A 13,754-nucleotide genomic window follows, 5' to 3' on the forward strand; every position below is an offset into this window, starting at 1 on the left:
TCTGCATTCTAAAATAAGTAATGACATGTCTTGTTTGTCTCTGAATCTCCAATGTTTAGAAGAGTGCCTCCTATATAGTAGGTGCTCAATTATCATTTGTTTAGTGAACAAATGGGTATCATTCTGTGCATATATGTTTTCTAAGTCATAATTCTGAATTTTAAATAGGTTCACTAACCTATTCCTTCACATATGAGATCCTCAAAGGCAAGTACTAAAGATGGCATGTAAAGATATTTAATAAATATTTGTTGAATTAATTATTTTTAGATTGTATCTGTAATGTACTTAGCATGGTATCTGAAAGTAAATAATTACAGATATTAATAAAATATAGTATTTTCTCTTTATAAATATGATGCTGAAAAAAATCCTTCAAGAGCCAGGATTTGAGGAGATGGAGACATAGAATGCCTTTCTGATTGTCTGTGTTTACTCTTTACTCTGACTGCTCTTTAATTGAGAGTCAGAGCTGGTTAAATCTCCTGGACACTAAACTCTTAGAAAGCCTTGTTGATTTTGTTCAGTATTCCAACGTTAGAGTAGGGCCTAGTACACTTGCTGTTACATAATTAATATTTTGAGTGAATGGAGAATATATAAACCTCTGTGTCATCAAGCATATTATCTATTTTTAAATATAGTGTTTGTGCTAGGAAAAGTTATGGATGAGAATCAGCATTTATACTTTTTAACTGTAAATTGTTGAATTAGCTAAGAGATGTGATATTCACTGTCGGAAGTAAAGTTTGTGAGTTGAAGCATAAAAAGGCAGCCATGTAACTTAATTCCTGCTATGATACAAATGTCACATTGAAAAGCAGGCATTTCTAGTGACAGTTATACACTTTACACGCAGAAATGATTACATGCTTGTCCCAACAACATATGACAATATCCCAGAGATACTTAATTGACTGGCATTATGGTATAGTGATCTCTGTTATCAGACTAGCTCTGCTTAAATCCTATCTCCCTATTTACTAACTGTGAGACTTTGGGCCATTCAGTTACTCTTTTGAATTCTTAGTACTTTCATTTAAAAAAGGAAAATAATAGTAATTATCTTTTTTTTCGCTCTTGAGCTGTTGTGAGCGAGTTAATACATGTAAATACCTGTGATGTCCCAAACTTTGAGGTAAGTGGAATAGCTGTGGAAAACAAAACAAGGGGCTCAGCCAATTAAATGTCTGACTCTTGATTTCAGCTCAGGTCATGATCTCAGGGTCTTGAGATAAAGCCCCACGTCAGGCTCAGTGTGGGGAATGGAGCCTGTTTAAGAATTCTCTCTCTTCAGGGGCGTGTGGGTGGCTCAGTGGGTTAAAGCCTCTGTCTTCAGCTCAGGTCATGATCCCAAGGTCCTGGGATCGAGCCCCACATCAGGCTCTCCGCTCAGTGGTGAGCCTGCTTTCCCCTCTCTCTGCCTACTTGTGATCTCTTTCAAATAAATAAATAAGATCTTAAAAATTTTAAAATAAAAAGAAGGAATTCTCTCTCTTCTTCTCCTTCTGCCCCTCCCCTACTCTCTCTCTCTCTCTCTCAAAAAACTAACAAAAGAACAAAAGGATTAGAGAGAGAAAGAGAGGGCACGTGCTAGTATTTTTATCAGTTGTACTGAAAGTCACATCTGAACATTTTGCATTCAGTCACATCTAAATCCCAACTTGTCATATAAATTGATAACATAAAGTATTGGCTATGGAGAATGACTGGGTTCAAACCCTGGCTCCTTTGCTTGCTTACTAGTCCCATGAATATGATCTGGGGAAAGTTATGGAGCTCCTTGTTTTTCACTTTTGTTAGATTGAAGATTAAATATAATAGAAAGGTTAATTTTCAGACATAAAATAAATATCAATACACATTGTATCTTAGTAGTGGTGTTAAATGGATTTAAGGATAAACCTTAATTGACATGAAACTGAAATGTTAGTGATTTGTGAATCACTACCAATGAGGTAATCTTTTTAACAACATGAAAGTTCTCAAGGAGAATAGAAGTTGTAATCATACGTTTTCTCTTCTTCCTCCATGTTGAAATGAAACATGATGATTTCAACTTTTTCAAAACATTGAAGACAATTTGAAGACTCTTAGGGTATATTAATATTGAGAGTATTAGTTGTACTTCATAATGTTTCTCTGTGGAGATTTCAGATGCATACCCTGCAGCTGTCAACACTGGCTGAGTTGAGTACCGGTTCCAAAAGATTTTTCTAAACAACTCTCTTTTGGCCTCATTATGTTATATTCCACATAGATATATTGCAACCTAATGCACCACCTGACACTTTTTATGATGAAACACCTCAGACTAGGGGGGAAAAAAAGAGTCATGCACTGGAAATCTGTTATCTGATGTAAATGACAGGGTGATGGGATTTTTGCTTAAAGCAGGTAATTGGAAGATTCTACAGATAAAGCTGCCAAAATATCAAAGTTCATTGCATACTGTGCAATTTTGTTTTGAAATAACTCAAGACATAGGGAATAAAATTCATATCTAACAGCATGAAATTATGTCATTAAAGCACAGTAATCCCTTTTGAGGTAGTTTTATTATGTATATTATGAATATTAATCTGCCCTGATTTAAATTGTGTTGACACCGACATAAACTCTTCAAATAGAACAAGAGTTGTGTTATTTTTCTTTCTTCAATGGTTTCCCCCTTCACATTTTTTATTCTGTTCACTTCCTAGTGGCTTCATGGATAGTATGAATGTAATAGCTTTAATAAATTTCTCATAAATGATTTTTCCAAGAGACCAATTGATTTGCTATTATACTAAGGTTACAGTAATGTGTTCATGTAATTGCTTCAGTCCAAATTGTTAACAGGCATTTAGATAAATATTTCATTATGTTTCAGTAAATATACTCAAATGAACATGTATTCATTAAGCTATGTAATTCCAAATTGGTAACAATCCATAAAGATGGGAATGTTGTCCTTAAAATGATCAGCTTGGAAATTGAAACTGATGCTAAGAAAATCTTACCTTTCGAGATAATTTTCCTGGAACTTCTCCATTTTTCTGCAGATTAAGTTGAATAACAGATTTATCTTTCTGAAATATTCTGTGGCTCCCCAAAGAGTAATCACTAAAGGAGAAAAAAAAATGAATAATCATTTCTGCCCAAAATACCCCCAACTGTATGTTTTCCTTTCTGATTTTGTGTCTTTGTTTGTTTTTTTTTTTTTTTGAAACTTGATCTGGTAAAAGTTTTATATATAGCCTTACTTTCTTATATTTATTTAAAATATATCCTCATATTAATTTTTAAGTGACAATTTTAAAATACTACAGTTATTAAGATATTACAATTATTTTTCAAGTGCCTCAAGCTAGAAAGTGATTATATAGCTTTAGGATGGACATAAATTATAATAAAGAATATATTACATATTCAGAGTTAGTTTTATCCAGCCATCTCAAAGCTGAGGACAACATGTTTCTGGGAGGTCTGATACGACAAAGTATATGTGGAGCAGTGAGGTGGACATGTCATAAGCTTTAGAGACAGATTTACTAGTTCCATGACAGGCACACCAGTTAAACTCTCTGAAACTCAATATATATTTTTTAGAATTGATATTATTAATAATCTACATTATTAAGATTATATAATCTATATAATTATATATAGTTATATAGATTATATAATCTATATAATAATCTATATTATTAATAATCTACATTATTTGATGAGCAGATTAAACTGAAAAAATATCGCCACGTATTCAGATACTTCTAATGGCATAATTTTTCTCCCTCCCTCCCTCCCTCTCTCCCTCTATAAGAGTCATTCAAAAGGATGCATTTGTTAATGTTCTTTGTATAAGGATCTTAGTTAAATATATGAAGGGTTTCAGAAGGGGGGAAAAAACCTTATATGTTAACATTTGAGGCCATTAGGGGGATATATTCATTTATCTGGAGAAGTCACTAAGTATTTGAGAACACTTATTCTCAAAAATGGCTGAAAAATAAAGCATTACTCTGTTGATAGCTACTAAATTTTCTATAAATGTTCTTATTTTGACAATTGCTATTTTTTTAAGAAAACGCTTGTCAAAATGGTGATAGTATTCACAACATGTGTTCTATACCCTATGTCCCTTCCTCCTGTTAGATTCCTGTCCCCGTGCTCTCCATGAGCTTTAATTGCTTCTTGAGTTATTTCTACTGCTAGTCTAAACATAAGGCATGGCATATGTATTCTTAAGCTCCTGCCTTCCTCCTCACTCAAGTTTTGCTCCAAAGGCATTCTCCATACTCTCACATGAATTCAAGTTCCTCTCCATTCATCCCCCACCCCCAACTCCTCTTTCCATGCTTAGAGTTCTGTTTTCCTATTCCTATTCTGGGAACCAGCTTAAGAGTAGTGGTCCACCTTGCTATCAAAGTTTCCTTTCGCCAGTGTGTTGAAGTCTAGACAATGGACCCCAGTCTGGTGTCTTCAGCCTTAGATATGGTTTCAGCTTTCTGGAACTATTTTATTTCACCCACCTGTATGTATACTCCTTACTAGGGCTTTGAGATAAATTCGATGGCCAGCAAATATGAATTTCAGATAGTAGTGAATTATTTTTTTAGTATAGGTGTATGTGTCATATAATATTTGATATATATTTTTAAAAGTGGGGGTTTTTATGAAATTCACATTTAACTGGACAGGCTGTATTTTCATTTACTAAAGCTGCCTGTTCTACCCCTTTCTAAAAGTAGGATCTAAGTCTTCCCTTTTCTTTGCCTCACTCTGTGTATGTGTGTGTATATGGCAAGATCTGAGTAATTATCAGATTTTTGGTAATTATCAGATTTTGCATGTCTCTTTTTTCCCCTATAACTCATCTCCCCATTTTTTTAAAAGTTACTTTATGGGAATGTACTCTCATGGAAAACATTTGAATACAGTAAACTGTAAAAAACAAAACAGAGAAGAAAAATTCTCCTCTTTCCCTTTTCTAGAATAACAATTATTCAGAGTTTATGGCACTTCTTTTGTAAGCCAAAATAAGTGGCCAAGTACATATATGTTAAAAATGAAATCATTTTATTTTACCTATATCTCTAGCCTATAGCTAAATATATTTTAACTCATTTTTGAGACTGTTTTATAATCAGAAAATTTAAACCATCTCTCTCATAGCAATGCCTTCTGCTATGTAATCATTGGTTTATAGTAACTATAATTTTTTTTTTTACTATTTTCTTTCATTTGTTGAGATTGAATCTTCTTTGAGTCTCTTCTTTATCTTTAGAGTCTTGGAAGACATAAGTATATTTGTTAATCTTCCAGTGGTTACCCAATTTTTAAATAACATGTATCTTAAGTCTTTTCCATTGTAACCTCAATTTAATCACTGTGTATATCGCACTCTCAAATAAGCCTTAGAGCCTGAATATGACTTCAGTTCATTTCTCTTCCATTGCCCTCCACCTGCCCAATTAAAGATCATTTTGAATTTTAGTTCCATATTCTCTTATCACTTAACTGATGAGATCAAGATAAGTGTAAATAAAACAAAGTTAGAGATGGGAATTATAAAAAAGACATCTTAGAACATTTTGTTTTTAACTAAAAATGTCTAAATAGACTCTCAGTCACCTAAGTGTTGATATCCGAGTAAAGAAAGCCTTTGATATAAGATGCAGAGTCTGTTGATTATAATTTTGTGACTTCTTTCTGACATAAACCAAACCTATAAGTAATTATCTCTAACTTCTTATTCCACCTTCTTTATAAAGAGCATGTACCTGGACTTGAAGAACAACCTGAATAAAGAATTGGTTTAGATTTTTATAATTACTGCTCTAATCTTTTAAAGTTGTTTCTTCCAAATTTAATTCAGCAGTAATAGTTTTTAATGATTCCTCTTTATCAATTATCTATAAAGAATTCAACTTAATTTTTTTCGTAGCAACATTTTCTTTTTTGTTCTTTATACTTACGTCCTTATATACAATCTGTCTGGAATGCATTTGTTGAGTAAAGAGTGATGTATAGCTCCAATTTTAGACATTTTTCCAACACAGTGAAAATTTTCTGGAATATCTTTAATGAGGACATCTTCTAATCTTTGACCTATTGCAGTTATCACATAACTAGTTTTCATAAATATCTGATCTGTTTCTGGACTCTAAATATTCCATTAATCTATACATCTCTTCCTGTGCCAATACCAAATTGCTTCAATTATTTAATTTTCTAGCATATTTTGAAGTGTGGAAATGAAAGTCACTATTTAAAGTAAATTATATTATCTATTTTTGCACAGTTTCTCTTCCAGAACAATTTTAGAATCAGTGTGCCACTGTTAAGGAGAAAATGCTAATACAGTGTTGACTTATATTTAATTTATGGGATTAAGTAAGAAGAATTGGTATTTTTATAATATTGAATCTTCTTTCAAGGGTAAGTATATTTTTACACGCACTCTAATTCTCTTCTATGCCCTTGAGTAAAGTGTTAGTTAGTTAGTATGTCCTTACACATACTATGTTTTTTGCAAGATATTTTATAGATTCTGTTCTATTTTAAGTCAAAGCTTTTTTTCATGGTATTTATTCATTGGTTTTATGTGTTGACTTAGTTTGTCGAATCCTGCTGTAATACCTAATGTTTTTCAGTTGACTATTTTGGATTTTCTAAATAGAAAATTATATTCTATTAAAATAATTACTGTTTTATCTATTGCTTCCCAATATTTTTGCTGACTGTTGTCTAGAACCCTCCTGAATAGTAATAATGATAATAGACATCCCTTTCATTTTCTTATTTTTATAGGAAATCCTTTAAAGGATTAACAGATGGATATAATATTTGCTGTGTATTCCTGCAGTGTATTTTTCATGTTTTATTTTGGTAATGATTTTTAAAAATTATAAATAAGTTTCAAATTTTATCAGATAGGCTTTCTGTATCTGGTGCATCAAATTGAGAAGACCATTTATTTCTTGAATGTGTTACTATATTAATTATACTGATCTTCCTAATGTTTAATTATATTTACATTTTTGTATAGATTGTCCCACTAGCAGATTTTATTTACATTTTTTTAAGGTTTTGTTTTTTTTTTTTTTTTGCATTTTTCAAAATTTAGATAGACCTGTAATTGTAAAATTTTATTACCTTTATTTGCTTTAGGCATCACAATTAGGCCAGCCTTGTAAACTTCATATACCTTTTCTCTGTCCTGGAACAGTTTATATAATTGGAAAATCTCTGTTCTCTGAAGGTTTGGTGCAATTTGCAAAAGCTAACTTTTCACCCCACACTGCTCATTGTTTGCTTTTATACTATGTACTTTTATTTTATTTTATTTTATTTATATTTTATACTTTTATTCTTTTATACTACTTTTATACTACTTTATACTTCTCTCCTTGAGCTAAATTTTGAAAGCTCATCATTCCTTAGGATATTGTCTTGTTTTTTATAAAGCTGTCAAATGAATGTCCTAAAACCTTCCTATTTTATTTTATTTATTTTTTTTCCAAAACCTTCCTATTTTAAATATCTTTTGATATTTTATCTAGGACCTCCACAGTCCCTTTGCAATTGTTCCCATGCTGTCACTCTTTATTTTACCAGGAGTTTTTTAGAAATATTTTTTCCTGCCGTTTCATGAGAATTTTGGTGGGCTATGGGTAGAATTGCATTTTACTATATTAATCCTGTCCTGAGGATATCTAATTATCATTCTAATAATATCATGTATGATTTTGCATGAAGAAAGATCTCAAAAACTGGAAAGGAAGAACAGTTCTGGCTCAAATCTCCCATTTTGCAAATAAGGATACTGGGTTTGACAAAATAAGACCAGACACTAGAACATAAATATTTGGAGTAAAAATAGCACACTTAAAATTTATTTATAGATTCAGGCATTCCTGGTATAATGTGATACATGTGTTTCTTTTTTTCTTTCTTTTTTTTCCACAAGTTTCTTTTTATATAAGGGGGCAGTGGGGTGTTTTGCAAATTGTGGGCTAAAAATAACAGGTCTCCTGGGAAAAACTGTTGGAAGACACCACTCAAACCAATACAGGTCTGTAACCAGAACACACACAGACAAAGATATACAAATCTGAATAAAAACATCAGCACAGTTTTAAAACAACTTCTTGCTAGATGTATCTCCAAAGGCAAGGAAACAAAAGCAAAAATGAGCTGTTCTGACTTCATCAAGATAAAATGCTTTTGCACAGCCAAGGAAGCAATTGACAAAACCAAAAGATAACCAACAGAATGGGAGAGATATTTGCAAATGTCTTCTCAGATAAAGGGCAGTATCTGAGATCTATAAAGAACTTATCAAATTCAAATCTAAAAAATAAATAATCTAGTCAAGAAATAGGCAGAGGATATGAGCAGATACTTCTCCAAAGAAGACATCCAAATGGCCAACAGACACATGAAAAAATGCTCAACATCACTCACATCAGGGAAATATAAGTCAAAACCACAATGAGATACTACTTCACACTGGTCAGAATGGCTAAAATTAACAAATCAGGGACAAACAAATGTTGGCAAGGAATGGAGAAAGGGGAACCCTCTTACACTGTTGGTGGAGATGCAAGCTGGTGCAACTACTCTGGAAAACAGTATGGAGGTTCTCAAAAAGTTGAAAATAGAGCTATCCTCTATTTTATCCAGCAATTTCACCACTAAGTACTTACCCCAAAGATACAAAGGTAGTTATCTGAAGAGGCACCTGCACCCCAATGTTTATAGCAGCAATGTCCACAATAGCCAAACAATGGAAAGAACCCAGATGTCCATCAACAGATGAATGGAAAAGGAAGATGTGGTATGTATGTATGTATATATATATGAATATTACTCCCCCATCAAAAAATGAAATCTTACCATTTGCAAAGACATGGATGGAACTAGAGAGTATTATGCTAAGAGAAATAAGTCAATCAGAGAAAGACAATTATCATATGATTCCAATTATGCAGAATTTAAGTAACTAAACAGAGGATCATGAGGGAAGGGAGGTAAAAATAAAATAAGACAAAATCAGAGAGGCAGACAAACCATAAGAGACTCTTCACTATAGGAAGCAAACTGAGGGTTGCTGGAGGGGAGATGGGTGAGGGGATAGGGTAACTGGGTGATGGACATTAAAGGGGACATTTGATGTAATGAGCACTGGATGTTATATGCAACTGATTAATCACTGAACTCTACCTCTGATACTAATAATGCACCATAATTTAATTAGTTGAATTTAAATACAATAAAAATTTTAAGAATTTAAAAAAATCTTTAAAGAATCTTTAAGAAATATAAAGAAATATCATAGTAGATAAAGAGTTGGCTTTCAGAAAAGCCTTAGTTGGGATGGAAGAGGATGGAAGAAACCTTTGTTGCTTCTAAATACAGAGGCAAGAGCAAAATGCACAAAATTGTGGAATTCTGCAGTAAGCATTTTCAAGACAGAGCTGGAGTCTGAGTTGAAAAAAAATGCATGTTGGTGAATGGTCTCTGGTCAGTGTGTACAATACTGTCACCCTCAGCAGCTTCCTGTGTACTTTGCTTTTAGCTACTCTTTTTAGTGGAACAAAATATTAGTATGCCAGAATGTTTTACATGTATTAAGGAGACTTCTATGGGTACGTTAATTTATGTTACAGAACACGTTATTTTGAGATTGTACTCAGTACCTCATTTTTTCAGATATCATATTTAAAGTACTAAGTCATGTTTATGTATGTTAGCAGTAACAAAAACTATTACTGTGCTAGAATTGTCACTTAAATGAAATGTCTGATGTTACATTGTCTCTAATAACCATAATGCTTTTTAAGAGCTATAAACTACTATTCACCACTCTGCCATCACTCTGCTTGGCAAGACCACCATTTTGGTCAATTTGCTTATGATGATCTAGGGCTATACTACCTAATATAGTAACATTAGACTCATGTGGCTATTGAACACTCAAAATGTCACTAGTCTGAATTAAGATGTGCTCGAAGCATAAAAATACATACATACTGAATTTTGAAGATTTAGCACAGAAAGGGAATATAAAACATATCAATATTTTAAAAATTTTGATTACATGTTGAAATGATATTATTTTGGTTAAAGAAAATATTTGAGTTAAATAAATAAAATATTATATTAAAATTTATTTCTATCAGTTTCTTTTTATATGTTTTTTAAAGTGGCTAGTAGAAAACTTAAAATAATTATGTGGCCCACATTACATTTCCATTGGACAGAGCCAGATGAAAGAGAAGAGAGAAAAAGAAAACAAAGCATTAAAGAATAGAAAGAAGGTTGATATATAGAATTTAATGAGTAAATGGACTAAGGAAAAATCAATAAGTGTTTGTTGACTCTAGGTATCAGAAAAGATAGGAAGAAAGCCTACCATACCAAAAGAAAGAAAAACAAACATCACTGCTAAGATGGATAATATAAGAAAATACTATATGAGAACTAAGAGAAAAGGCCACATTAGGTATTACTATGTTTTTTGTGTGTGTGTGAATATTGGAATTATCTACTTCAGATTATATACAGAAGATGTTTTTCTGAATCTGGTAACACTTCAAATATGGGTTCTTAGTAGTTTTATTTAACCATATGTGAAAAAATCTTAGACTGTTAAATGAACTGAATCTTTATGATACAATGAAAAGTTTAGGTTTTTTCTTCATAAATCAAAATTCTGCACATCCTTTTATTTATTCCCTCAGCAAATCTTTGATTCCAGCTACGTGTTGTTAGCTACTATCTTGGGAACTGTTATGAGTATACCTGCCATTTAAGATAAACACCAAAGAGCTGAATCCTTGCACATAATTACCCCTATTTCCTATTCATAAGTAGCTCACATTATTTTTAAGTATTTCTATAGCAGTATGTTTGTATAAAGAGATTAATGACCTTAACACCAAAAAATGATATGTACGTACTTAAAATTTATCTTATGGGCAAAAAAAGACATCCTAAATAATGTTGGACCTACAAATATTGATTCCCATCAGGCTAGGCTCTCCTTGTAAACTCAAGTTTAAACATTATTCTATTATTGGAATAAATACATATCCTTTTTTTTAATAAGCTAACCTAGTTAGGTTTAAATATTCTCCATTCTTAAATGTAAGAAGTACTCACAGAGATGCATTTTGAGATATTATAGTCCTATATAGAAAAAAAAGTATGTCCATTTGATTTTATTGAAAGCCAGGATTGCTGAGAGCTATTAAAAATCTTTATCTTTCTTTAAGGAAATTCAGCAATTAAGCTGCCTGTTAATACTTAGGTTGACTAAGAGATGTAAAGTGAATATAAGAAAATGCTAAAATATTAATAATACTGTAGCCCTCTAGAGAATATTTTTAAATACTTATGTATGTGTATTCTGTAAACACACTATTCCTTTTATATTTGACACTTAAAAATGTTGATGATGTTAATTCTATCATGATCCTTAATTTTAGTAAGTTTCATAACTAACAAAAACACCCTGGATTTATGCTTTAAGTGTTACTTGTTGCTCCTCAGCATAGATAAAGATCGGTGGTACACTGTTTTCCTCAATCAGTGCTCCTCAATTTTATTGTTATTTTGCTTTCAGGGAAAACATAAACAGGACAGGTTAAACTTCATGATTTAAAGACAAGCGTAGGTTAAATTCTAACACTAGGGCTCACAGCGAGGGTGGTTAGCAGACAGGGGTCATGGTTTTGAATAGGGACTCTCTATGGGACATAAATTGATACCAGTATCTACAATTTGAGAGAGAATTGCACCTAAGAGATCGAAACTTTTCTTTTCCGATGCCCCATTTTTTTTCTTAAGAATTCCCTCCAGCTTGTAAAAGGGCAACTATCCCTCATGCCTCTTCACTTGAATGTGGTTGTATTTCTTTACATATATAGTACACATACTTTTTTAAATTCCATTTTTTTAAATCTAGAGGAAATGTTTTATAATACCTTTCAAGTTTGTAATGCCTTCTTTAAAGCTGTGCATTTACAAAAGACAAATAACTGCACAACAATGTAAATAAAAAAAGTTAAAGAAGATAGAAAGTAAGTAAGGAGGAAACCTATCAGTGAATTTGGAACTTTGTGTCCTTTACAAAAATGTGCACTAAACTCCAGGGAGTTATTTCGGAGGTATGTTGTGCAAAGTTTGTAATACAGTCACCAACTGAAGAAAAAAAATACAGTTCTTAACCCATTTCAAGGTTTCATTATTTTCTCACAAACCTCCAGAGGATAAACATTCTTTAGACTTTATTAGTACAAAACATTTAAGAACTAAATTTAAAATAATGCATGTAGGCCTCATAAGATAATACTGGCTTATTTGAAATACTACACAATTCACATATTGTCTAGCTAATTCCTTTACTTTAAGAAAAATGTAACTTAATTTGATTCAGAATTGGTGGGAGGTAAGAGTGTGATTTTTATTTCTTAGCTTTTAGAAGTAAATGTTTTTGAGTTATAAAAATAACTTGATAGCTGCCTATTGATTATTATAGTTTTAGGTATAATGAAATTAAATTATATACCTCTGTTTAGTTCTGATTTGCTTTGTCTTCTTGGAAAAATAATGCAACAGGTTTTTATTTTTATAAAAACTTGATAAAACTTTTATAAAAACTTGATGAAAAGACTCAAGTCTGTTGGTTAATAATGCGTATATAAACATGACAAAGCTTTTTAGAAAACTTCGGTCTGAAATACGCTGTAATTCTTACCTATAGCTTTTAATAGCAAACAACCTTTATTTAGCACAAGCACTTTCTTTGGGGAATTGCTTTCAAATGAAGTTGTATAAAGAGTATTCTTATATTAGGACATTTGTTCTAGTATAGAATTATTGGTTGAAACCAAATATGTATTATTGTTATTTTAGATAACTATTAAAGATAGAAGCCAAAATTAATTTTTAAATGTTAGGTAAAGTACTCTGAAGGAGATCTAATAACTGATTTGAAGAAACTCGAGATATTTTAATGAATGATTTATTACTAGAATGCAACTTCTATTATTATATGTGAGAGTTCTCAAAGTTATGACTTTTTTTTTCTAATTCTCTGACATGATTTTGTGATTTCTAAGGGGGAAGAGTGAAGTTACGTAAAAGAGAAAAATACCTTCAGCTATTTATTTGACAAAATTAAGTCAAAAAAGCCCAAAAGAGTTGATTATAATATTGATAATCTTGGGCTATTTATTCCATGTGTGCTGAAAATAATCAGTTTGTTCAAGCTTGCTAAATGGAATCCTTAATTTTATTAAGAAGAAAGACACTCATTCCCCCCCCCCCCCCCGGAATATATACAACCCAGTTTTTACTGCTAATGAGTATAATCCTTATATATTAAGTTTACTTTATATAGCTTCAACTCTATATAAGTTAGCCTTTTCCTTACTGGTATTTAATAGTCTGACTACTTTGAATAAAACAATTACAATTTATAATCAAATGTTTAAAGAATAAATTAATACAAATTGTCATGAGATTAGCTAGTTTTTTTTTAAATAGTAGGTTTTTATAAAGAAGATTATTTAAAAATTCTAATTAGATTTAATTTTCAAAGAGGACTTTCTCACTCTAATCAAAGGTTATTCAACATTTTCTCTATTAGGGAAGGTCAGAAGAGAGAAAAGGGACTCCCAAGTAGATAGCAAGATCAAATTAGTCAATGCTGCTGATGAATAAAGAGAAAGATACTTCCTTTTAAATTTAGATTTAAAAAT

At 31.5% G+C, this 13,754-nt stretch overlaps 1 protein-coding gene across 5 annotated transcripts in view; it reads right to left on the bottom strand.

The window, feature by feature from the left end:
• Positions 1–13,754, bottom strand: part of PIK3C2G (phosphatidylinositol-4-phosphate 3-kinase catalytic subunit type 2 gamma) — a 354,883-nt gene that overhangs the window by 292,538 nt on the left and 48,591 nt on the right. For all 5 annotated transcript variants that reach the window (XR_009356772.1, XM_059185937.1, XM_059185939.1 and 2 more), the window contains exon 6: positions 3,003–3,105. Coding sequence is in view for 4 of the 5 variants with exons in the window: in XM_059185937.1 (XP_059041920.1) it covers positions 3,003–3,105 (103 nt within the window). In the remaining variant the exon portion in view is untranslated. The remainder of the gene's footprint in view (positions 1–3,002; positions 3,106–13,754) is intronic.

This window comes from Mustela lutreola, chromosome 8, assembly GCF_030435805.1.
Source record: "Mustela lutreola isolate mMusLut2 chromosome 8, mMusLut2.pri, whole genome shotgun sequence".
Lineage (NCBI taxonomy): Eukaryota > Metazoa > Chordata > Mammalia > Carnivora > Mustelidae > Mustela > Mustela lutreola.